Below are 26799 nucleotides of genomic sequence, written 5' to 3'. Positions count from 1 at the left end.
GTATGTGGGAAGTAGTTCTGTTTTGCATGCTTTAACTTCTTGTCATTCACATGCAATTTTCTTACTCACAGTAGATGTGTTGTAGAGGATCCTCATGCCATCGGCCTCTATGAATGCCTTTCTCCCAAGTTTGATGTTGGTAATATTCCTGAGGCAGACCAGCAGCCCTTTGCGAATCAACATGTGACGATGACGTGCGTCATTGCGATGCCAATCCAGGTACAGAGCCAGCAAGGCGGGCACATGACTGCCGTCCACTGCACGACGAGCGTTAGTTTCTGAAAAGGGAATTGAAACAAGAAGCGAAACCACTGCTACATATCACTTTGCAATTGTGTGGCGGGACAGAAGAAGAAAATGAAAATAAAAGCAGTAATAAGCATATAGTATATAGGAGAAAGTCACGTGACACTAAACTTTAAGTCTATGTGGAATGATCTATTACACTTTGTGCTCCAGAGCAGAAAAGACAATAAGTGAAGTACAGGCAAAGGATTAAACAACACTAATTAAGGACCACTGAGCTGTTTAATGCTACAAACATAAATTACTCACTGGATTTGAGAAGTGCTCCAAGTGCATCCAGAGCTACCCTGTTGATTTAAAAACAAAAAAGATGGGGTCCAACAGCAAATATGACACAACTATGGCCAGAGGCATATGAATGTGGCTGTTTCAGGTCTGCAAAGGAGTCAGCATTGACAGTTAGACACTCACTTGAGCAGGCTGGTGTTCTTCTTGCTGTATGGTGCTATAATCTTGAACATCAGTTCCACTACTCCATTCTTGCCCAAAGAAATTGCATTCACCGCTATTACAGTAGAAATCAAAATCAAGCACAACTTAGAAGTAAACACAGCCAGTTCAGTTTAATTATTTTTATCAGCTGCTGTCTGGGACTCTGTAGTATTTTTTGGGACTACTTTGCTTGAACTTCATTAGAGATTATAATATATACTGTGAGAGTTTACGGGGACTTACAGTTGGCCGAATAAACCCTGAGAACCTGCAGGCAGGGCAGAAGGAGTTTGGCATTCTGTAGATTCTGTTTGATCAGGCTGATGGTGACGTTCAGAGCTCCACTCAATCGGGCCTTCACACCAAACTTTCTGTCTGGACACACACAGGGTCCAATGTCCCAGCTCAGTAAATAAACAATAGAAACTTTTGATTTTTCCGTACCTTTCCTCTATTTTTGTTTCTGAACAGAGGACTTGTTACCAGTTTTGCTTGTTGTTGTTTTTCTGCAAATGGCTTAAAGTTTTTTCACTTATCCACTTAACACTGATAGCAAAGGCAGTGAAAACAGAACACTCACAAGGACATCATCGGTGTACAACTTCAACATACGTTTTAAATAAACATTACACATGTGGTGTCAGCAAAAACTTTTCAAAATGTAAACATAACACTCTTCATTTACAAGCATGATGCCCAGAGCAAAACAAAAATAAGACAAAAATACAATCACTGGCTCATCCAGTCTGTGTGTGTGTTGGACTGCGACATTACCTTTTGGGCCAACCTTGGCTAAGAGTGAGTGAAGCTGTAGCATGAGCTCCTCACTGGGAGGCAACTCTTTGCTGGCAGAGGTCAGGATCTGGAATAATATTCCTGTTCCTCCTTTGGACACAAACACTCCCATCCTGCGACCCCTGCCTGAGACAGAAAAGGGTTGAGAGCATGAGAACCACATGAACTAGATACTGTAATTATTAATCCAATCAAAAAGTGTAATTTAACACCATGTAACAATTTATTGGTAACAAAAATCAAAAAGTTCACATGTTTAGCAATTGATTGTGTTGTTAGAGCATGAACAAACTCGGTGAACAAAAAATAGAAGAAAAAAAAAACTCCACTCACCCACAGTCAGCAGCTCACTAAGAATATACAAGATGTTCAGGGTGGTCTGAACATCTCTGCTGTTCTGTAACAGTCACAAATAATACATTAGTTAAAAATTATTTGCACGGTAAATCTGAGAAATTTGTGTAATTACCTTGATGTTACTCTACATAAGTGTGAAATCTAATTCCAAATTGAATTCAGGGAACAAGGTGCTAGAAAATTGAGTCATAATGCAAGTCAGGTTGTGAAAAACTACACACACCCTTACTGCATCTATAGGAATTAAGAGGATAGGTAGCAGCCAGGTGCTTGGTCACAGAATCTCTATAAAAACAGACATTTTTGGCAGTTTGCTGGTCTGGAGTATCCAGCTGTGTGTTTAAAAAAGATGTCAGCAATCATCTTAGAAACGACATTGTTGCTGTCCATCACTCTGGGAAGGGTTACGTGGCCATTTCCAGATAATTAAAAGTCATTTAAAGTCCTTCATTTGTCAGTGAGAAAGATTTTTCACAAATGAAAAGCATTCAAAGCAGCTGCCATTTTTCCCAGGAGTGGACGTCCAAGGAGATTCACCTCAAGGTCAGACCATCTAATGCTCAAATGATCTGAGTTGATCTGAATGTGATCTGAACTGTCTCTGCAGGCCTCTGTTAGCACGTTAAATGTTAAAGTTCATAACAGTTCAGCTAGAAAACAGACTGAACAAGTCCAACGTGTTTGGAAGGGTTTCCAGGAGAAAAACCGCTTCTCTTAAAAAAAGGACACAGTAACACTCTTAGGTTAGCAAAGTCACATCTGAACAAACCACAAGACTTTTGGAACAACGTCCTTTGGACAGATAAGACGTAAGCAGAGATGTTTGGCAGTAATGTGCAGCACCATGTTTGGTGAAAACTAAACACAGCATATGAGCACAAACAGGTCATACCAGCTGTTAAACATGGTGATGAAGGGGGTGATGATTTGGACTTGTTTTGCAACCACAGGACCGAAGCCCCTTGCAATCATTCCGTGGAACAAGAACTCCTCTGTACCAGTACGAAGGATTCTAGAGTCAAATGTAAGGCCATCTCTCTGACAGCTAAAGCTGGCCCAAACTGGATCATGCAACAGGACATTAATCCCAAGCATAACAGCAAATCTACAACAGAATAGCTGAAAAAGAAAAGAGTCAAAGTGCTGTAATGGTCCAAAGTTGAGACCTCAATTTGACTGAACTGCTGTGGCAGGCCCTAAAGAGAGCTATGCATAAACGAATGCAAACAAACCTCAATGACCCAAACCAATGTTGTGAAGAAGAGTGAACCAAAATTCCTCCACAACAACGTGGGAGACAGATAAATTCATACAGAAAACAATTACTTAGTTATTGCTGCTAAAGGTGGTTCTATAAGCTCCTGAATCATGGGATTTACTTAGTTTTTCACACAGTGCTTCTGCATTATGATTTTTTGTTTTTGCAAAATAACAAAGCAACTTTTTTAATGATGTGTTCTGATATGTAAATCCTTAGAACTATATTATATACATGACTGTATGACAGTAATGTATTTTTAAATTATTTTATAATAAATTTCTTAAACATTATTGTTCACTTAGATTGACAAAAAGCTCTCTTCAACAAGTCAGTAACAATTGAAATGCATAAGAACTCAAGTGTTGTTTGTGAACTGACCTCCAGTGAAGCCAGGATGACTTCCATGCCGCTGGAGCCTTTGGACATGACCTCTTTTCCACTCTTCTCTGTAATGCACAGCAAAGTCAACATGAACACAAAAGTGAAGGCTAACAGATTTGCACTGCAATTTTTGATTTTTTTGGAAATCACAATGTAATTTATACTGGAGTATGTAAAAACATCTAGTTTACTCACAGTTAGAAAACTCCTGCAACTCTCAGTGAGTACAAACTGCATCTTTAAGGCACATTTTACAACCATGTCCTCAACCAGTCTTTGTTTATATACTGACCTGCTCAAGAACAGCTGAAAAGGGTGACAAGGTCTTGCAACAACCCCTACTCTTTCTTCATCTTCCCACCTCTTTAAATCCATACCCTATGTTTGTCCTGTTATTTAGGAGCTGACAGATTCCTGACCTCTAAAAAGGACCGTATTGGTCCTGTCCTGAATACAAAGGGATAATCAAGTACAAGTATTCGCCTTTGCAAAATGCTCTCTGTAAACTAACAGCAGAAATTGTAGATGATTACAAATATAGAAATAAATGTCTTGAAATTGTATCTCAAAATGTGATACATACATGCCAAATACTTTGCATATCTGAGGACCCATTCACATATACAAGTGCTCTGGGAAGTAAAGCAGTAACCTCTTGTTTCTGCTATGCCAGACCTTTTAAAGCACTTCAACACCAACCCCACTAAAGAGTAATGAAGGGCCACACAAGGGCAACTGTATTGTTTGAATAATGATGGTTAGTTTGTTTATATAAGAATCCTATAAAATAAACTGAACTTCGAGACTGAACAATCACCATTCATTTCAACTGTAATTTTTAGGCTGTAACAGCTGACAGTGAAAAATTATCACACATGAACTGAAATGCAATATACCGCAACTCTCACTCTACCCACTCAAAGTAATATACGTGTGTGTGTGTGTGTGTGTGTGTGTGTGTGTATATATATATATATATATATATATATATATACACACACACACACACACACACACACACACACACACACACACACACACATATATATATATATATATATATATATATATATATATATATATATATATACATACATACATACATACATACACATTAAATTTTACTCAAGGTGTTCTGAACTGTACCTGGTGTGTCCAAGGAAACCACAGATTGATGGTGTCTCCTGGTGTAGCGGTACTCCATTTGAGGATAAAAAGTTAAGAAGCTTTACGTGAAACAGTGTCTATTTTCCAAAAGATCCCATTGAGGCTTCCACAGAAGTACTAAAACTGATTCAAAAAGTTTAACTCTTTGACACCTCAAATCATGTGTTGTCAAAGATTGAAAATCAAGGCTTTTCACTAACTCCTCAATTAGTCAGTCCAAGCCTCCTACTTTTCAACCGTACCTCTAACTCTGCCCTCTCAGTCAGGGATCTCTGAAGCTGGTAATCAGCCCCTCTTCTGCCTTGATACCTGAAACTAATCCACAGACAGCTCCTATAGACATCAGCATAAGACAACTTTCTCATGGTATTTCTTGACTGCCTCTTAAGCTCCTGAGACCCTGAACTTGAGACAAGAGTACAGCAAAGTCCATCCTGGGGTGTATAGTTACTGCATGCAGGGTTACAGACCTCGGCGCTTCCCTCAAACCGACGTCACACTCATACACATTTCAAGTTGAGACTGCAGGCATGGTGTCACGGACAGCCAAGCAACAGGTGAGAGAGGAACAGCTGATATTGCATGATTGATAGAGTCACAGACAAGCCTTTCCACTGTGCCCATCATTCATGATAGATTAGCTAGGACTTTGCTTTGAAGGAGGAAGCAACAAGTTACGGAAAGACGAAAGGTGAAATTTAAGAAAAGTAAGAGAGAAGAAGTAGCTGGAAATCACATCATGTCATGATTCAGCAGAATTTCTCAAAGGAGGAGGGGACTGACAAGCACTGAAAACCAGTAACTTAAAACTGTGCTACAGGACAACATTAGTTTATTATAATTATTATTAGTAGTAGTAGTATTATATAATTATACTACTACTAATATTGTTATTATTATGTTATTATAAGTAAAAACAAACAAAAATCTTGCAAAAATTGATTTTTTTGCAAGATAGCATTATTTGAAGATTGTGGGGTTTTTTTAAAGGTTTATAACTTTACCTTTGTAAAGGTTAGAGGTACGAGTTTCAAATACTAAATGTTGTAAACACAGGATCAAAAGCCTCTGTGAGTTTGTTAATTAAGCAAGTCCTTTAATTTTTAATTGTTACAGCAGCAGAACAATGCTGTTTGTTTTTCGTTTTTGTAATTAGCTCCTTGCTAACAGAGACGCACTCATGTATCAGTGTGTCCGACACCTGGTGTGCCACCTTCTTCTGTTATGAGATCTTCGTCTCCATTTTCCTTTCAAGGAGTAATCAGAGAATGGGGGTCACATCTTGACTGTCAACGAACTACTGCATCTCAATTTACACAACAACCACACTTTAAGTTTTCTACGAATTTGGGAATTTTCCCCACAACCTGAAGCTAGGCATCAAGGCATTTGTGAAATGTACAGATGGGTTTGAGAGGAAGAAATGTACTTAATAAATGGACAATAACTCTGATTCTGCTGCATTTGACTGAAATACAAATAAGAGTTCTTTAAAGCTTTCACACAGATCTTTGCCTTTAAGTCTTAAAACAATAACAACCAACTCTTCCACTTGGTCATTATAGTTCCACTGAAAGACTTCGAATGGTACAAACTTAAAAATGATGTACATTTAATAGAAATTAAATGTTCAGAAACTGATTGATTTACAGCAAGAACCAACAGAAACCAATTAAGTCTTAAGATTAAATCCAAACAGTTCCAACAGCTTCTGCTGATAACTTAATCATTTTGCTGCAAACCCTCCATCTGTACAAAGACCAGATGTGTTTGAACACACTCTAAAACTGTGCCCTCTGACACATTAGGCATATCTACTCATTATCATTCCCATCCATGGTTATTGTAATAAAGATTTCTCAGCTAACTGTAGTCATATTGTGCTTTGGCATTGGGCTCATTTTGTGGGATCAGCCAGAGACACTTATTGTGTTAGCACCTTCAATTAAGCTGTTAGTCTTATAAATGTGGGTGCATGCACATTATAAATACATTCAAATACATCTTAAATGCTTTTTAAACTTCATATTTGAGGCCAAACTTTTTCTAGAATTGAAAGAAATGATTGTATCAGTTATGACTGGTGCGTCTATACATACATGACCATTAAAATAAAGGTTAGGGTTGTATCCTCATTCATTTTAAACACGAGCTTTAAAACAGTTGCACAAACAACTGCCCATTAGCAAGACTTGCATCCTGGAACTAAATATACTACTTTGTGGTTGCGTCACTATTCCAACAACTAAAGATGCAGTTTACAGACATGTACTTGTCTGTACACGTTCATACATGTCCAACAGATATACTGAGGATCTTCCAGATAATTACTGGGAGTTTTAAAAAAAGTGATTCCACAGGAACCTTTGACCTCCTAATTCTAAGCATCTTATCGCGAGTCCAAGGGAACATTTGTAGCAAAAATATGGAGGTGATCAAAAACATCTGATCAATACCGTCGAATACTTGCTTACACAATCCAAACGAATCACTTTGCAAATTGCAAGGAAATGCTGTTTTATAACTTGTTACAGTGCCTGAATATTTTGCAGCTGTTTCCACTGCCAGCAATGCAATTCAAGGCCAGGACTGCTCACTGAGATCGCACTTGGCTCAAGATAACAAAACTATACCGGAGTTCAGGAGATTACATGTATCACTGTGCATGTTTACACACATTCTTACCCTGTGTCTGTATGAGATGAAGGATCTTTGTAGTGACCTGTCTTGCTGTTTCAACATCCCTGACCATGGCCTCACCATTCATCCTTTCCAGTTGGCCCAGGAGCATCACTATCCTGGAGTTACTGGGAACCCTTGTAACAAATAAAATCTGTTTTTACTTTTAGAACAATGCATCCAACAGGATAATTCAGTCGTATGTTTAAAAAAAAAAATCAACAAACAACAACAACAACAAAACAACAAAAAACACACACACAGGATGATCAACTCAATTATGGGAAAAGGCTAATGTTATTAATCACAATGTGCAGTTGGCACCGGAAAACAAATGTAAAGCATGATCTAATATGTGCAGTGACCTCATATACTCACACTGAGTCAAGTGTGTCTTTGCCCACTTTTAGAAAGCATCCAATAAAAACAGCCTTTTCCATGTTACTTTTAGCAGTGCCGGTGATTACAAACTGGCAGTCTATGACTATATGACTCTAAAATTCATTTATTAAAGCTTTTCAACAAAGCTGTCTCTTTGTGTTTCACTTCATTTCTGGAGCACTGATCCGTCCTCCTCTTATAATCTTAGCGCAGTAGCACTCAGCTGGAAACTCGAGGTTAGAGGTCCGTTGTTGGTACAGCAACGGCAAATACTGGACAGAGAATCAAGACCCTGATTCTACCCAGGGGAGCAAAAATGTCTTATATGTCCTTATAAAGACAGAGAGACAAGAAAGGAGAGAGACAGAGAAAGTGTATGCTAAATACAGAATAGCAAAAAATGTCAGGAGTGAGAGAAGAATAGAGTATAAACAGAAAAAGGAAAACACAGAACAAAAAATAGAAAGCCTAAATTAACATACTACATTAATCACTATAACGAACACAGACACACACACAAAAAAAGACTTTGGAAAGCCAAAATACACCGAAGGTTTTTCAAAGTATATTGCCTCAGCATTAAGGACAGCTGTTATTTTCAGTCTTGACATATCAAATGGCTGTTTCAAGCAAGGTCCGCTAATTATCTACCAGTCTCAGCTCTGTTGCACAAGAAGAAAAGCAGGGTCAAACCCTTCTGCGAACAGTCTTAACAAGGTAAAACAGAACAAAAGTGGAAGTGCATCATAACACTAAAGGCTCACTGAGACAGAGAGAGAGGGCACGAGAGTGTGAGTGTGAACAGATGGCAGTGACAGAGCAGCTTTCAATCAGAAACACATGCACAAACATCACAAACCCCATGCCTGTTTTTGTTCACATCTGTAATGACATTTTTATTTGCTTTCTGAATGCAAATCAACTCACCCCTTCTCTGTGGCCATTTTGGGCTTGTTCATTTTTACTACATCAACATTTCAAGTCATCTGCAAGTGAAAGAACATGTAGATTAGATATGAAGAGGAAGAGGTTTTCAACACCATTTTAGAAACAAGCATGTCAACCTTTACCCCACTGGACTCCCTCTGTTGCAGCCAGGCTTGCTACTATGCCAAACCATTTCACAGAAAAGTTAAGTGTCCCTGGCTACAGTGTACGCATGCCTCGTGAAGTCACCCCACAGACAAGAAGCTGTCAACTTAGGGGACACACTGAGCAGAGAAGCCATTAGTCTGCAAATATGTAGCTGCTCCGCAGCAGACTAAAAACCTGTCCTCTGTGTGTCTGCCCCGCAGTGCATGCTGGGACCACCTGGGGGACACATTACCTCTCAACTGATTTCACACAAAACAAAAGGAGCTGTTCAACTCATCTCAGATATCCACACAAAACAGTCGCAGTCAAGGTAATGTGAGCACAAGGTTTGAAAGCACGTTAAACAAGTCAACTTAGTGCGGTATCATTAACCGAAACGGATGAGCAGGTGAATCCAAGAAGACTGGACGAGTTAGTGTGCTGCACTTTCAAAACAGAAGCATTTATGGGCTGAGATAAGATGGGTCACAAACATGTGTTAGAGCGTGGTCATCACTGGTGCCTAATGCCATTTACTCCATTGTTTTTAAACACAAGGGAGTTTTGTAATAACGTTATAATGTGCTAGAAAGGTCCACACTAAAACACTTCATTACTTTAGAATTGAAGGTAAATAAGTAAAAAACACCTTTACTCCTTAACGAGACTTTTGCAAAGCTTACATGCCCATCACCCGTTTTACCAAAAGGATAGAGCCTTATCTAAGAGTGACAGCACAATCTATGGTCACGCCTTTGTTACAAACGGGCTAAAGAAGAGCAAAGATGAAACTGGAGGTCAGACCATGTACACGTTTAAAATTTGCTCAAGCAGTTATGAAACCTGACATGTTATAGAGGTCAGCTTACACAAGACTGCTGTAAACAAGTCGAAATAACCCTATAGAGCTACTTCACAATCCCCGATCCAAAATCCTTTAAGAAACCAGGGTCATTGCTCTCATTGCACCAGCTCATGGGGGTTGTCATGTTAGCGGGTTATTGGTGAAAAGGCAAACAGCTAGGCAAGCCTCTGTACGGTACATGTTTACAAGATGCTAAGTCAGACAACCTAGCTGAAGCTGGTGGCAGCTGCACCTGCTGGGCTAGTCACTCATTAAGACTGGCTGTCTGCGCCAGCAGGCTAGCTAACTGAAGAATATGCTAACAAAAACAGCACACAGTAGATGTTAGCTGAAGCAGTGGTTCTTTAGAATAGCAACACAAAAGAGAAGCTGTACAAACCTGTATGAAAAAGGAGCTGTCCCGTTTAGGGTGGAGGAGTAGTTGCGAGATAAGAGGCGACAGCTACTGTGCTCCTGAGCGTTGAAACGCCCTGATGATGATGAGATGAGAACAGACACAACTAGAGGGGGCAGTTAGTGAGCACCGCGAGAGTGGTTACGTCTTTGCGCGTGGTGTAAGCGGCATTTAATGCTACGATATGAACATCGTAAATTAGCTCACTGAATCCTTAAAACTCAAAAATCGTTTTATATCATCACTGGTCTGGTTTTAAGCCATAAGCGTTCCGTTAGGCTTGGCGTTCACAGGACTACATTTCCAATCGCTGCTGCTGATGACGACGTCATTCATGTGCGCCAATTTTTACAGTCTTCGGGGGGATCTTTGATTAGCTACATGGTTAATACAATATAGTAAGGTACGTGCTGATTTACAGCGAAAGTATAATTTCTAAGTAACAGTCTTCGTGTTTTATATGCCTGAGTGGAATGGATTAACCTGTTAAAACATCCATAAGCAGCTTTTGTTCACAGAGAACACCCAGTGTCGGCAACATTAGCTTGTTTGCACACGGTAAAGCTAGCTAATGTGACGATTGGTGATAGCTACCTCACACCATCTCGTGTCTTTTAAAATTATGTATCTTGCCTAAGAGTTTTAGTACGCTTTTGAGGACTGTGTAAACTTAGGTGACCTTTTGACATCCATGTTATTAGTTTCAAAAAGGTATATGTTAGGAGACAAACAGTTACTACTACTTATCTCATTGATCATTTAATCGGGTAATATCGATTTCTGATAGGCTTTTTATTCAGGCATCTATACAAGTGATTACCAGTGTTGCCTCTTATATGTCCTCTAAACGTTATATATGTTACAGGTGAATGAACCAATCATTTAAAAATGGTTTCAACTCTCCCTGACCCACATCAGTTCATTAGTGTTGACGGCTGAAACTTTCCAGGGCACTCTGGAGTGCAGTTTACACCATTTTAGGCCATAACAAGCTTCTCAAGTCAGCTCACATGTTAATCTTCTGTTGTTAGCTTAGATCAGCCTCGTCAAACTTCAGTGAGTCAAGATCTAATGTAAACAAAAATGCGTGAAAGCTTTTAAGAACATACATAAATTGACACATTTCCAGTTGAAAAATAATAATGCATTGCGGTTTTAATGCTGAGAAGCAAAAAACAAGCTTTATGACTGATCAATGAATTATATTATTACGTTGGATCACATTCACTTTCTTACTGTACGTTAACTTTGAGCTGTGTTACAACTGTTACACTGCATGATGACGTTTTAAATGTTTATGTTTTTTATTATTAGGCCAAGGTACTTTACTCATACTAACCTTTCATAGCTCAGTAATAAAATTATATTTAATATACAGTATAATATACACTATCTTCAGAAGTCTTTTGAAACTGTAGATTATTCTACTCTACAAGCAATATAGAGCCAATATAGTTTTGGTCAGAAGTTTACATACATTCGTTATGGGCATGAATGTCATGGTAATTTTGGGCTTTTGATGACTTCTTTGAACTCTTCTTTTTCCACTGTGGAATGATTGTACAGTGTACATATTTAATGACTTTAAAACAATTTTTAATTTACTTCGGATTTTCTCTAATCCACACAGGAAATCTATGTAAATATCTGAGGTGGTTCAAGACTTTTATTGGAAAGAAAATATTATGTAGAATTAAATAATGATTCTTAAAGGTCACCCCTTAGAAATGTTATTTATGGTATAACACGATCTATTTTAGGTTCATTACTTTTTTCCATCTATATTAATGACATGCCCTAGGCTGTGTCTCATGAACCTGAATCCTTTACGTGGATGATTTTGCTCATGTAGTTAGTGGAAATACGTCCTGACGATCCATCCATCCGTTTGCTTCCCCTATCCCCATGGTTGTGGGGGGCTGGAACCCATCCCAGCTACCATAGGGTAAGAGGCAGAGTACACCCTGGACAGCTCACCAGTCTGTTGCAGGGTTATCACAGAGAGATGGACAGCCATTCACACTCACAATCACACTAAACACCAAACACCAGCTAACCTAACCCCACTAATCCTAGGGATATTGAAGTTACATTGTCTCAAGAATTAGAATTTTGTTAGCCTATGACCTGAGGAAAATATGATTTCACTTCAGCAAGGAAAACCTAATAAGATAAGAAACCTCTTAATCAAGTGTAACTCTTATGCCATTAGCTGAGCTAATTATAACAAGGACCTAGTACTAACTTTGAGCTAGAATTCATCAGGTACAAGCATGGCTATATCTCTTATTAAAATAATAAATAAATACAAAAATGAGAAAAAATGTTTTTATATAGGAAAATAAATCTTTCTTTTCAGTAAAGGAAAGTGTGGAGACATTGCAGATTTGGAGCTTTATGTGTGTGTGTTTGTTTGTTTGTTTTTTCATATCCTCCATGTGTCTTTGTGGGGTTCCTGTGGGTGCTCTGGTGTCCTCCCACAAACCGTATGTTAATTGCTGATTCTAAATTGGCATTAAGTGTAGTTGTGCAAGTAGAGTTCATGGTTGTTTGCATCTCTGTGTTAGCGCTGTGATGCCAACACAGAGACACAGAAACACAGAGGCTGCTGGCCCCCTCACTGCCTCCCTGAACTTTTAAGTTGGCTAGGCAGTTGGATGGATGACTTAGCAAAATGCTTTACATTGGCATGTAATGGTTAATTTAATGTAATGTTTATCTATGTGCCTTAAGCTGTCACCATGGTGATGAAATCAGCAGTTGATGATGATGACACTGGCTGGGGGCTGGGTATCCCAGAAAAGATGAAGAACAACGCCAACTGGGTTGATATTACACATGAATTCAAAAGCGCCTGCAAAGGTAAGGACTGTGTGTGTGTGTGTGTGTGTGTGTGTGTGTGTGTGTGTGTGTGTGTGTGTGTGTGTGTGTGTGTGTGTGTGTGTGTGTGTGTGTGCAGTTAAAAAAAAGGGACTGACGTGTTCCTCCTTCTTTGTTGTCATCCTTTATTCATGCAGATTTGAACCTTGGAGAGTTGCTTCATGACAAGCTGTGAGTACACCAAAGTGCTTTTTTGAGTCCCTCAAATTAGAAACGACCTTTTCATCTTACTGCTGCACAGATCCTCAATTAAAATAGTTTTCATGTCCCAAAGTCATAGTTCAAAACATTGACTGTGCGGAGTAATTATAATGAAAGCTTCTAATGTTTTTGCCACAAGTGACTTTGAATTTAATTGGGTTGATATTTGCATTCATTTTTGGATCGGTCCATAAATATTATCAGTGCTTTTATGTTTTTATGTAGTGAACACAGAAAAATGTTACAGAGGTCAAAAATGTTTTACTTCTGCTGCAGGTTTGGCTTGTTTGAAGCCATGTCAGCTATAGAGATGATGGATCCTAAGATGGATGCGGGAATGATCGGAAACCAGGTCAACAGGAAAGTGCTCAACTTTGAGCAAGCTATTAAGGTACTGATCTCTTTTTCATGGAATGAAAACAGTATACAGACAGAGATGTAATGTAATCCTAGATGTAATTTTTCAGAGCTTAGTTTCATTTGTTTGTGTATATAAAACACATTTAACCACCTTATTTTGCTCTTTCTTTGTTCCAGGAGGGTGCCATCAAGGTCAAAGACCTCAGTCTTCCTGAACTCATCGGGATCATCGACACCTGTTTCTGCTGTTTGGTGAATTAGCTTTTGCTTATTATAAGGCAAAATTTTGAAAGTTATGTTCAAGTAATGTGCTGCTCCCTGTAATTCCTTTGTACTGCAGATTTTCTGAAATGTGACTGGATTGGAAAAGCTTAATCTATATTCTGTATTTGTAGCTGTTTTAATGTTTTTATGCCATTTTTGTCTTTAGTAGATTGTAAAATTTGAGAAACACAATAAGCTTTGGCGAGATTACTGATACAGGTCGAGCCAGCGATGACTCAAACTGCGGACTCACTGATCAAGACATATTTATGTATGCATGTTTGTGTTTTCTAATATGTGTGTATATATAGATAACATGGTTGGAGGGCCACTCACTGGCTCAGACTGTGTTTACCTGCCTCTATGTTCACAACCCTGACCTGATTGAGGAGCCAGCCCTCAAAGCTTTTGCCCTGGGCTTGCTGAAGGTGTGTGACATTTCCCGGGAAAAGGTCAACAAGGCTGCTGTGTTTGAAGAGGTGAGCAGTTTTCTGCTGTCAGTCAGTAAATGTTTGGTTACTGTGGTACTGCACGTTTCAATGTGGACATAAAGTCAGAACAGATAGCAGGTTAAAATCATGGACCAACACAAAAAAACCCAGGTGGGAAAGAAAAAGCTGTGAGTAAGTTGTGTGTAAAAATTGAGATATCTGAAAGATGGAGCTCAGTGTAGCATTTCAGGACCCAAAGAGCTTTAGTTTGATTGCAAATGTGTGTTGTTTAAATCTATTTGTTTGAAAAGTTGTTCTCGTAGTAGCCCATTTATAAAACTGTCATATGTCTGAATGGTGATTTTTATCTTATATTTCTTTATGCAGGAGGATTTCCAGGCCATGACCTATGGCTTTAAGATGGCTAATAATGTCACAGATCTGCGGGTGACAGGTATGAAGACTTCCAGTCATAACTGAGTAAGGCTCAATATCAAACTCCAACCTAAAGCATAAAAATGAAACTCTTAACAACCTAAATGATACCATTCGAGTGCACAGGATCACACGTTGAGTAAGTCAGTTTGAGGCCTAGGATTGTGTGTTTGGGACTTTTTGTGGGTAATGCCCTCAGGCAGCATCTGCAGAAATGTAGACGTGCAACAAGGTTTAAAAATCTCTGCCAAAGAACACTTGATACTTTGACAGTAGGCCCTCGTGGTTTTAGCATAAACACACATCCAAGTTTCTGAAGCAGTGTGTACACATTGGGTTTGGGCTTTAGTCTGCAGCACCAACTACAGTGTAGACAGCTAAAGCAATTACAGGCAGACACTGTAATCATTCATCTCTCATGACGTATTAATCTCTTCAGGTATGCTGAAAGATGTAGAAGATGAATTACAGAGGAAAGTTAAGGTAATTATTCTTGTTGCTTTAAGTAAAGGCCATTGCCATTTCAATGAAGCACTGATAATGCAAAAGCTTTTCTGACATGCGATGTTTCTGGGTTATTTTGTGCTCCGTCAGAGTACGCGCAGTCGACAAGGTGAGCAGCGAAACCCGGAGGTTGAGCGGGAGGTAAGTGAAATCATTCACGCATTTTTGTTGAGTTTTTGCAACAGTTTTTTTTCTAGAGGCATTTTCTTTAACTCCAGGAACAAATGATCTCTGTTTAGCTGTTTCTTTGTAATTTATACCTTTTGAGTCATATCTCACTACCGGCTATATCTCTCTGTCAATAAAGAGTGTGGGACTCACATGACCTTTTAAAGACTCAGCTCTGGAATTTCCAGCTCTTTCAGTTATATAGTTATATAAAGAAAGGAAGGGAAAAAACAAGGAGACCCAAAAATGGACTTTTCTGAGCAGTCTTTAAAAAAAAAAACAGGTGTATTAATAGCTCTGCAATGTTCTCCCATGCTTTGTTTTTTTCAGCATCAACAGTGTCTGGCACTATTCAATAGAATAAAGTTCACACGCCTTCTACTGACTGCACTGATCGCCTTTACCAAGAAAGAGGTAATGCACATATCGACAAAAGCCCAGCAGCAGATAGAGACTGATTCTGTTTACTGTATGCAGTAATGAGTTACCTTATCTAACATTTTTCCTTTATTTCTGAACAAAAATATGAGTAGATGAAGCAAAATATCTTAAAAACAAAACAAAGACTAATGGAGGAAGTTTGTTTTTTAACAATCCTGATGATTTTCTTCTGAGGATGAAATTTTGATGTGTTAGAAAAACCCTGATGTTTAGATATATAACTGTGATATTTACAAACTATATATACTTTTGTTGATAAGGGGGCTTGTTAGTAAGTGTTTTGTTTTGTGTCTTTATCAGACCAGCTCAGTGAGCGAGGCCCAGAAGCTCGTGGCACAGGCAGCTGACCTGTTATCCCCCATTCATTCCAGCATTCAGCATGGCATCCAGTCACAAAATGACACCACTAAAGGAGGTAGCACGCACATTCACGTTTAATCTGTTAAGTGGAGGAGTACAAGTTAAGCCTTTTTTTGCAATTTGCAAGCCAACAGCTCAGCTACAGCTGCAAAAGATATGTTCAAAAATGGGTAATTAAAGAATTTGAGCATAAAATAATCATTCTGAGGCTCCAGTTGTCCAGTTAAGTCATCGTAATGGCAACCTAAAGTCCACACTGGATGTAACTTGTCTACACTAACAGTTTTCCTCACACAGAACTGAAAAAATCAACTTCTTTTCATTTACTTTGGTTTGGCAAGTCCTTAAAGATGATTCAGTTACATTTTTTTTTCATATGTGACCTGTGTTCATGTCTCTAATTTATGTTGTGATTAGTTTTGTTCCCTGTGATTGCTGCAGACCACCCCATCATGATGGGATTTGAGCCTTTAGTCAACCAGAGATTGCTGCCACCCACCTTTCCTCGCTACGCCAAAATCATTAAGAGGGAGGACATGGTGGCGTATTTCAGCAAGCTTATAGAGCGCATTAAGACTGTTTGTGACGTGATCAACACTACCAACCTACATGGCATACTGGTAAATACATTTCCTGAGGTTTGTCTTGATGCATTCGTTTTTTATTAAGTTTTATTATAAACAAGCTTTTCAGGACATTAGAAAGTTTCTTCTAAAAAACTAGGCTGTTTCAGTTATGCACCAGATGCCCTCCCTGAGACAACCCCAAAGGGGATTTGTGTGTCCAGTTGGAAATATGAATTGAAATTAAAGCTGCAAGCAGCACTGAGAGAGCCCGCGCACTCTGGCACCATCGAGCCATGCCCAACACCTCCTGTGCCCACTAGGTGGCGACGAAGTATCCTAGTTAACAGTATGTCACACTGGAACCACCTATTAAAATTTAATCTAGATTTGATAATGATTATAAGCTACTGCGCATTTCCTGTTCCAACTAGGCAGCGCTCAAACTATCGCTGACAAATGGTATATCAATCTGTTCAGAGCCAAACTATCATCATGCCTGTCAAGTCTGGTAGAGTTTGTTCAATCCGTTTTTGAGTTACAGCAGTTTCGTGGCGAATGATCAAAATGTGGCATGTCGCCACGACATCACCCCTTCCTGTTGGGTTTGGGGTGATGGGCCCCTGGACATTTTTGTCCGTCTTTGTATGTTACACGTGTGTACCAAGTTTCATGTCTACAGCTGTTCCAAACCAATAAAATATCTTATTTTTCACCGTTTGCCAAATTTCATGAATTTATGACTATGTTAAGACTTTCAAAAAGGCAATTCATTGGACAAAATAATAATAACAAACAGCCTTCGCACGTTTCGTGCTCGGGCTCTAATTATAAAGTTTCTCCTATGATAACTTAAGGATTGTGTTTTGTTGTTGCTGATGTTTTTACCAGGACTTCTTCTGTGAATTCAGTGAGCAGTCTCCCTGTGTGCTCTCCAGATCTCTTCTTCAGGTAGATGAGTACTTGCTTTCCTAAATCTTTCAAATGTACCTGTGGTTTTATTTTGGTGATCCGTGTAGATACGACCTATGCAAATATGAAAAATACTTGGATAGATATAAATACTCCATAGATACTATGGAGTATTTAATAAAAAAGTAAAATGAAACTACATTTCATTTTTTTTCCCATCAATCCAGACTACATTCCTGATAGATAATAAAAAAGTGTTTGGCACCCACCTGATGCAAGACATGATTAAAGATGCTCTGAGGTACTTTGTCAGCCCACCAGTCCTCTCATACAAGTAAGTTGTGTTTATTTTAAATACTAAATGAGATTAGTCGGTCTGTTGTTTTGTCACTAGCTTAGCTGTGATTTGAGGTTTACAATATGCTTTTACCTGTATTGATTACTTTAACCTTTCTACTGTCAGAGGATAGTTGGTGCAACAGAAAAATATCAGGATATATATGACACAATAATGATATTACTGTAGGCTGAAATGAAACACAGTGAGAAATGAGATATGATCGGATTTAAAACACTTAATAACAATATCCTTTATAAACTAGTCAAATATCGTAACCACGTATTTAACATCTGATCATCAGTGGAAACATTGAACACACTGATATTGTATAATAAATGATAACAAGTGATTAGATATCAACAGTGATCATTTTAAAACCCCTTGGCCTGCAGTTAAGCTACTGGATACACTTACTCTGAACGCACTGCAGTGTGTGAGTTCTGGTTGTAAACCTCAAATAGACAATTCAGAAGCTAAGCTACAGAACAAATGTCCCTTTGTTTGGCTCAGATTGACCTTGTCACATGTGTTGATGTGCCTCTGTCTGTCCAGGTGTTGTCTCTTCAACAATCACCAAGCGAAGGACTACATTGACTCTTTTGTTACACACTGCTCCAGGGTATGTTATTGCTGTGGCTCAAAGTCTCTATATCTAAGTCATCATTTATTATATTTGACTCCCAGTAGCTGACTTAGAGGTAAATCGTATGAAAGTAGACATAGACTTATGTGTAATAAAATATAAACATCACAAACGTTCATCCCTATAATGGATTATGTTTATGACTGTTGCATGTATTCATTTTCTCTTGCCACTCACCCCCAACCTGCTGCAGGAGATAGCTGCCCTCTCCCTGAGCATGGTTCTGCTGGAGGTTTCTTCCTGTTAAAAGGGAGTTTTTCCTTCCCACTGTTGCCAAGTGGTTGCTCATAACGAGTCGTCTGATTGTTAGGGTTTCTTTCTAATATTATCGAGTCTTTACAATATGAAGGGCTTTGAGCTGACTGTTTTTGACTGAACTGGCGTAATATGAACTGAACTGAGTGTTTTCCCCATAGCCTTTCTGCAGCCTCATCCAGATCCACGGACACAACCGTGCTCGACAGAGAGACAAGCTGGGACACATTCTTGAAGAGTTTGCCACACTGCAAGATGAAGTGAGCTGCAGCTACGTTCATCCAAATTAGCTGTCTTTGCAGTTCGTGCTACAGGCAGTTTCTCTAAATTCATCAAGCAACCTCAGAACTCTTTCTTTGTGCTGTACAGGCTGAGAAGGTGGATGCAGCTCTGCATAGCTTACTGATGAAACTGGAGCCTCAACGACAGCATCTAGCCTGTCTTGGGACCTGGATCCTCTATCATAACCTGAGGATCATGATTCAGTACCTGCTGAGTGGCTTTGAGCTGGAGCTTTACAGCATGCATGAATACTATTACATTTACTGGTAAGATTGCATGCCTCTGTGAATTACTGGTAGAAGCTGAACTCTCTCTCCCACATAACCTGGGTGCAGGTTTGCTGTAAATGAGCATGTGTTTGTTTTGGTTGTAGGTACCTGTCAGAGTTCCTTTATGCATGGCTGATGTCCACTCTAAGCAGAGCTGACTCCTCTCAGATGGCAGAAGAGCGGATTCTAGAGGAGCAGCTGAAAGGGCGCAGCAGCAAAAAGACCAAGAAGAAGAAGAAAGGTACATTTTGTTGTGTTGCTTTTATGTGAAGCGGATAACCACAACATACAAACTGAAGTCTGATCAGAAATGACCACTTCATTGTAGAAGTGGCATCATCCTGTCGATATTTCTTCAAAGAGCACTGAAGTTATTGTTTCTGATTTTCTTCAGTTCGCCCTCTCAGCAAGGAGATTACCATGAGTCAAGCATACCAGAACATGTGTGCTGGCATGTACAAGGTAGGCATAAAAATAATGGCCTTTATTAGGCCACTTTTGGCACAACAAAGTGTAACATGCCCCTTCCCGGCCTTTCTCTTCAGACGATGGTAGCTCTGGATATGGATGGGAAGGTGCGTAAGCCTCAGTTTGAACTGGACAGCGAGCAGGTTCGCTATGAGCATCGCTTCGCCCCCTTCAACAGTGTGGTCACCCCTCCACCTGTGCACTACATCCAGTTCAAGGTACTGTGTCTTTTTATGGGCCTAATTCATCTTTTCTTTTTTAAAATATTCCACTTTCTTTTTAAAATGTTTCTCCTCTTCTTGCCTATTTCAGGAGATGTCTGATCTGAAGAAATACAATCCTCCACCAGGCTCTGCAGACCTCTATCTGGCAGCTAGCAAACACTTTCAGCAGGCGAAGCTCATCCTTGAAAATGTGCCCAGTCCCGATCCGGAGGTCAGAAAGTCAAAATACTGTGAAATAAATACAGCGGTTTATGTTCATTAGCATTTGTTTAGTTAGGAAGTAAAACTCTTGAGATTAAGACTCTCTTTTACAAGAGAGTGCTGAGCCCAGATGTGTAGCACTAATCTTGCATTCGAGCCAAACCTTATTTGGATGCATGCATGAAGCCCTACGTTTAGCTATTACTAGCTAGATAGATGCCCATATGAACAAATGAGTAAATTGATAAAATACTGCTCTGTCAATCAACAAAACTGAAACACAAGCTTCCTAGATGGATTTTATCACCCAGTAAGCCATAATTTTAGTCACATAATTCATCACAGATGCTCCAAAAGGCACCAGCAGCACACACACAGTGCAGAAGGCCAGTTTATAGATTCAAAGTAGTGACGGTGAGGCCTTAAAGATACTGATCTGCTCCAGCTGCCTGTGTCCGAACATCGACACGTTAGCATCATTAGCTCCAGTGACTGTCCCTTGGATTGAACACACTGCTCTATAATGTGGCTGCGATGCATAAAAGCAATGGTGTATGTAATTATCTTGGGGTGGTTTTCAATTTTATACAATGATATCTTATCTGCACTTTTTCTTGTCTTGTTCTATAACCACTCATTACTCTTTGATAACAGGTGAACCGTATACTGAAGGTGGCCAAACCTAATATTGTAGTTATGAAACTACTGGCTGGAGGTCATAAGAAGGAAACCAAGGTAACACATTACTCACATTACTTGTATTATTGTTTGTGTTTGTGTCTGCATTTACAGTTAATACAACGTAGATCTTTTAAGCTACAAACCAAAAGAATCAAACAAATGCATTTGATAATTTAAATAGGAGTAGTTGATTTTTTAAAAAGTACTAACTGTGTACATATTGGTTGCATTGTGCTTCTCTTAATGCAGCTATACATTTCTTTATCCTCAGGTGCTCCCAGAGTTTGACTTCTCAGCTCATAAGTACTTCCCCATAGTGAAGATTATTTGATCCCGCCCCGAGCCACAGGGTGACAGCGTTCCTCACCTGAACGGGTGTGCAGCGGCCCTAACCCAGACCTCGTCCAACAGTTTGTGTGACACATTTAACTGTAACGCCATGCACAGGAGTGTCTGCACTTGACTCTTTTCTCACCTTTCTGAGAGATGAAACCAGAGAACTCGCCACTGGACCTCAATGAGTGACAGTATGCACATTTGTATTTCTGTGTGTGTGTTACAGAAGAGCCGATGTGCTTTTGTGCAAAGACCTGGCAGATGGATGCTGCCTGAAGAACAAGTCTTGCAAATGCTTATAAAGAGTGCTGTAATGATAATAGGTTCATATCATTAAATCATATGAAACTTTTTTGTATGTGTCTGCATGTTTATCTGAGGAACAGCGTTGAATCTATAAATGATGTCTTGTTAGAGCTTATTGTCCCTGACTTTATGTGATTACTGGACTAAGTCAGATCGAAAACTTGACAATACAATGTGCAGTCTCTGTAAAACAGGTGTGAAGCATAAGGCCCAAGATCTGACAATCTGGAAGAAAAAAATAATTGGGGTGTTTTAGCTGTATTTTCATAGGTTTTGCAGTTTTGGGAAGGATCCTCCCCACAGCCATGCATACTGCACCAACGTAAATAACAATTTAATAAACAATTTAATGACAGAAAGTTGCTGGGTTTTTTACTCTCTACTATTTAATTTATGTTTTGGGTTTTTTTTCGAATAGAATAGTTTTATTTTGAGGATGTCAAGATAACTAAAATAAGAGAAAAAAGAACAGACAAAAGTATAGACATCAAGTTGTCACAGTATCTCTACACAATGTTTATGCTCGAAAAGGAGTAGGATGAAGTTTACACTGACTTGTTCCTACTCCCTTATTTCAGATTCCATAACTTGTAAATCAGTGTTCAGAGTTCAACATATAATCCCAAAATATGAATGTTTATCTATGAACATGTCTACACTCATACAATATACACACAAAACAACTGAAGCTCAATTCAGTTCAATTTTATTTATCCAGCGCCAAATCACAACAACAGTCGCCTCAAGGCGCTCTATATTGTAAGGTAGACCCTACAATAATATATACAGAGAAAAAACCCAACAATCATATGACTCCCTATGAGCAACCACTTTGGCAACAGTGGGAAGGAAAAACTCCCTTTTAACAGGAAGAAACCTCCAGCAGAACCAGGCTCAGGGAGAGGCGGGGCCATCTGCTGCAACCGGTTGGGGTGAGAGAAGGAAGACAGGATAGAAGACATGCTGTGGAAAAGACTCACAAACCAAGAGATCAAACTACATTTTTACATTGGCTAAACACCCTGCGATGAACATTCCACTAAATCTCCCCTTTAAATTTGCTTTACAGTGTTTTCACAGAAAACAAAAGACATTCTGTCAGTTAATTTTTTTTTCATTTTTCTATTTTCAGAACAATCTGGGCAATGAGATACCAGAGCTTTCCGTCATTTTAAACATATATTTCTTACAATTGAGAAAATTTAATTTTCTCAAGCTTAAATATTTTGAAGATCTATCCCTCTGTTTGAAAAGTAATGGTACTCCTATTTTACAGGCCAGGAACCATCAAGGCCTACCCCTTTTATTTAACACGAGAACACCACAGCCATCATCACACATCACAAGAAGACAAAAATATATTAATACAGTGCTGCAACAAAGTATTTACCTGCTTCACGATTGATTGATTTTTATTTTTATTTTTATTTTTTTACACATTTGTCATACTCATATGTTTTAGATCATCAAAGAAATTTCAGGACAAGACAGATTGCCTGAGTAAAGCAATCAAGCATTTGGTTTAACTGACTATGAGTCTTTCTCGTCTCTGGGGGAGAGAGAGGAATTGTGGCCCGCTCTTCTTTGGAAAATTGCCTCAGCCACACTGGAGGGTTTTCAACCATGAGCGGCCCTTTTAAAATCATGCCAAAACATCTAAATCTGATTTAACTCCGGACTTTGATTAGGCCACTCTGAAACCTTCCTTTTATTTATTTTTTTAAGCCATTCAGAGGTGGACTTGCTGCGTAACCTAAGAGTGCTTGAGCTTCAAGTGACAAACTGATGGCCGGACATTCTCCTTCAGGATTTTCTAGTAGAGATCAACATTCATGGTGCCATCAATCACAGCAGGTCATCCTGAAGCAGCAAAGCAGACCCAGACTATCACACTACCACCACCGCGTTTGACTGTTAATATGATCTCAGTTTTATGCAGTGCCAGTTTTACACTAACTAACAGGGCTCGTGAGACGAACCTTTGTGGGGTTCACCTTGAACTGTAAATTTTTAAGCAGCATGGACTTTCAGTCTGTCTGTAATTTAATTATTTTTTGGAAAATAAATAAAAAATGATCATTGTACCGTCTCAGTAAATTGAGGAAGCTTGTTGACAGATGATTTCCTCTCAAGCTTTGTAATCAGTATCCAGGGTGAGCTGACTGCATATCCAGTCCTTGAAAAAATAAAACATGTCTCAAAGACAGATGGCCACTAAGTGGCACTGGCTTCCAGAACGTTGTAGAATTGATTTTAAGATGTTATTGCTTGTGTTTAAGTCTCTGAATGGATTAGCTCCGTCATACCTCTCTGACCTTTTAACTAAAAATACTCCAAATAAAACCCTCAGGTCAGCTGATGTTGCTTCTAGGCTAAAAAACAGAGGAGACCGGGCCTTTGTGATTGTTGGGCCAAACTTTGGAACAGTCTGCCCCTTCATATTAGGATCTCTCCGACACTCGACATTTTTAAAACACATCTGAAAACACATTTTTACTTTTTAGCTTTTAATTGCGACTGAGTTCGTGTTTTATTCTCTGTCTGTGTTTGTTCTACTTTTTACGTTTTTTACTGTGTACAGCACTTTGGTCAACCTGTGTTTTTAAATGTGCTTATAAATAAATTGATTGAATTTAAATTGATAAATCTTATTCAAACGGAGAATCAGGCTTTATTGTAATGTTCGGTTTTGTGCAGAAATATTTTTATTGTGTTACACTTCAGGTACTTTATATTCTAAAATGAGAAAGTGTATTTTTAATAGAAACTACAGTTAAACCCAAATTCTACAGCATAGTCTCAATCATCTTGTATGTTGGGGGTATTCTGGCACATACTATAATCTGGAGTTGTGCTCATTTAACATAAATGAAGGAGATGATTTATTCTGCCGGCACTCAATCAACCGTGGGTCAGCCTGACATTACAGAACGTCTCATATGAAGTAAAAGGGTGCATGAAATTTGAAAGTGATCACATTTTTATGGAAAACAAACATCTGATATTCAAATGCCTCAAACAGACATCAGATAAGACATGAACTTCAGGTAACCACATCATTTTTATTCATAGATGAAAACAGTGCCAAGCTGTTTATATTGCAACCATACTTGGCTTCAGCTTCTCAGGTCTCTGATCTTTTCCAGTTTATTTTAAACTCTCAGAATAAATTAGGAAAAATGAGAAATGACATTTTTAAGGGAAACGTATTTCCTCTGTGGTTTACTCATGGATTGTTCAGCATGGTGTCAGCAATCCACTGTCTGTAGCGACAAATATTCAGCATTACAATAGGATTTGCACACTTATCAACAGGGTTACTGACAATTATTCCATGTAAAATGCTGTTGTACTCCACAGCTGTACCAGCATCACCCTGGAAGACATTCAGACAGAGTTCAGAGGTTAGATCGTTTTAAATGTCAGTGTTTAAAGTTTAATATTAAAACCAACTCGGGGTTAATATATCAAACAGTTTGCTTACAAAACAGGACTCCACGCCAGGTTTATGAGCACACATGGTGGTAGACTCATCACTAAAGTATTTACTATCAGGTTTATCATTCTCTCCACACTGAACTATCTCAGTCATAGCGCACTTTAAATTCTTGGGGTTGCTGGTCTCTGAGGAAATAAGATAAAGCATTATTAAACTTATTTCTATTTCCAAAAACTGGATCTAGTGTCTGAGGGTTTCCTTACTTTTCACATCAGCTGTCTTGAAACCCCATCCTCCAATCTGAACAGGATCATTCATATTTGGTTTTTGACACCCTTCAGCAGGAGGAAGCCTGATAGTGGGAAGTTTAGGATTCACATCCTCATTCAGTTTTATCAGCATAATATCATGGGTTGATCACCGTCTTTGAAGGTAAACTGTTGTTTAGGATCAATGTTCTGCTCAAGATTTTTGGGGGATCCTTTAAAAAGCTTCTTAAAAAAACCTGTCATTTTTTTCAATAATGGTACTTGGTTGTTTAAGCCAATCTTCACTTTGACCAACCTGCAAAAAAAAAGAAATTGCTTTGTTTATTTCAGTACATAATATAATAACAACAATATTACTGAACAGCTTAAAAATTTAGTCACTCTGTTTTATCTTTGATTTTCACTTCACCTTCACTTCGTGCTCCTGATGACACACTAGCTTTAAACACCATTCCCTCTCATTGGTGAAGTGACTCAACAAAAGCTGCAGTTTCTTACCGTTCGGCACAATGAGAAGCCGTGATGACCCAGCGGGTGTTAATCAGAGCGCCTCCGCAGGTCATGCCCCCCTGAACAGAGTCTATCTGGACATGATACTGCCTGTCCTCATTACAGGATACTCCCCCAACAATCCTCTTCTCAATGTCTCCTGATGCACAACCTGACACGAGGAGGGAGAGAAGGGTGAAAAGTGCACTCGTGCTAAATAATTTCTTCCTTTTAAAAACGTGAACGTAGACAAGAATATGAAGGAAAACAACTCACCAGCGAGCACAAAAACAAAGACAAAGGAAAGCATCATCCTGGTCCCTCTGGATGTGGATCACTTCAGGTGACCAAAAGTCTGATCCTGTGTCTTTTTTATAGCATGAACCAAGTGGTGTGAGATGCCTAATATGGCAGTCAAATGTACCGTTAGGGTGGGACATGCAGAGGATTGGAGAAATGGGAAGGAGTGTATTTAAAATACTGAACAGGTTTTTGCATACCAGCTGCACCTCTGACCTCCTGAACTAGAAGAACCAGTTTGGAGCCCCTTTTTACCTCAAACTAAACTTGTGGGATTCGTTTCATTTTTTAAAGAATTTTTCAAACTTTTAAGACAGGCCTTTTTAAATTTATATCACCTTAAACTCTGCACTTCAAAATAAAATAGTTTAGCAGCCTTGTGCTTTTTCCATGTAACTTAGAGTATATTTATTGCAATATATGATGAATGATGATTTGATTTGGGCTTAAATTAAAAGTTAGTTCTTTATATCACATTGGGTGGAGAAACTTAGTTTCCCACTGTCTCCCTGGAAAATCCTGCTAGAGATCTGGGTCAATTAAACACTATCCACTTATATAAAAATAAAACACTTAGAATTATGGTATATATGACAACATGCTACTGAAGTCATCCTCCAAATGTAATTATTTGTTAATTAATTTTTTAATGCTGTACTGTCTGGCAGCTTTTACAGTCAAAATTC

At 38.9% G+C, this 26799-nt stretch overlaps 2 protein-coding genes and 1 long non-coding RNA gene across 8 annotated transcripts in view; 1 reads left to right on the top strand and 2 right to left on the bottom strand.

Moving 5' to 3' along the window:
- Positions 1-10217, bottom strand: part of agtpbp1 (ATP/GTP binding carboxypeptidase 1) — a 28052-nt gene extending 17835 nt beyond the window's left edge. For 3 of the 6 annotated variants that reach the window (XM_004547291.6, XM_012918033.5, XM_012918034.5), the window contains exons 1-10: positions 10078-10217; positions 8687-8745; positions 7385-7515; positions 3530-3597; positions 1867-1930; positions 1513-1659; positions 982-1113; positions 718-811; positions 556-593; positions 70-278 (exon numbers count right to left, since the gene is read on the bottom strand). In XM_004547291.6, the coding sequence (XP_004547348.2) occupies positions 70-278; positions 556-593; positions 718-811; positions 982-1113; positions 1513-1659; positions 1867-1930; positions 3530-3597; positions 7385-7515; positions 8687-8718 (915 nt within the window). In that variant the 5' untranslated portion in view covers positions 8719-8745; positions 10078-10217. Of the gene's footprint in view, positions 1-69; positions 279-555; positions 594-717; positions 812-981; positions 1114-1512; positions 1660-1866; positions 1931-3529; positions 3598-4678; positions 4731-4941; positions 5520-7384; positions 7516-8686; positions 8746-10077 lie in introns of those variants that run through there. The other 3 variants (XM_076890914.1, XM_076890915.1, XM_076890916.1) reach the window with 2 other exon arrangements.
- A 126-nt stretch (positions 10218-10343) lies between these two features.
- naa35 (N-alpha-acetyltransferase 35, NatC auxiliary subunit) lies at positions 10344-21662 on the top strand. The gene is made up of 23 exons (XM_004547287.4): positions 10344-10495; positions 12826-12954; positions 13110-13143; positions 13450-13564; positions 13711-13785; positions 14109-14276; positions 14616-14682; positions 15103-15146; positions 15258-15308; positions 15666-15749; positions 16077-16191; positions 16578-16756; positions 17591-17650; positions 17839-17945; positions 18504-18570; positions 19011-19109; positions 19219-19397; positions 19505-19641; positions 19795-19862; positions 19946-20086; positions 20181-20303; positions 20948-21028; positions 21246-21662. The coding sequence occupies exons 2-23, from the start codon at positions 12834-12836 to the stop codon at positions 21303-21305; spliced, it is 2175 nt and encodes a 724-aa protein (XP_004547344.1). The 5' UTR covers positions 10344-10495; positions 12826-12833; the 3' UTR covers positions 21306-21662.
- A 2996-nt stretch (positions 21663-24658) lies between these two features.
- Positions 24659-26279, bottom strand: LOC143421357 (uncharacterized). The gene is made up of 5 exons (XR_013100995.1): positions 26090-26279; positions 25823-25985; positions 25319-25619; positions 25101-25240; positions 24659-24992 (listed from the first exon to the last, which is right to left on the bottom strand). It is a non-coding gene; the product is annotated as an uncharacterized LOC143421357 (long non-coding RNA).
- Positions 26280-26799: the final 520 nt, after the last annotated feature.

The sequence above is a fragment of the Maylandia zebra genome, linkage group LG12 (genome assembly GCF_041146795.1).
Source record: "Maylandia zebra isolate NMK-2024a linkage group LG12, Mzebra_GT3a, whole genome shotgun sequence".
Lineage (NCBI taxonomy): Eukaryota > Metazoa > Chordata > Actinopteri > Cichliformes > Cichlidae > Maylandia > Maylandia zebra.
Note: the sequence above shows the minus strand (reverse complement) of the source record. Positions and strands in the feature narration are given on the sequence as shown.

Excerpts from the sequence above, each read along its gene's own strand:
- naa35 (XM_004547287.4), top strand. The coding sequence starts at position 12,834 with ATGGTGATGAAATCAGCAGTTGATGATGATGACACTGGCTGGGGGCTG. Across the intron at positions 14,683-15,102 it reads CACAGATCTGCGGGTGACAG|GTATGCTGAAAGATGTAGAA; the intron begins GTATGAAGACTT and ends TAATCTCTTCAG. Across the intron at positions 17,651-17,838 it reads TCTCCAGATCTCTTCTTCAG|ACTACATTCCTGATAGATAA; the intron begins GTAGATGAGTAC and ends CCATCAATCCAG.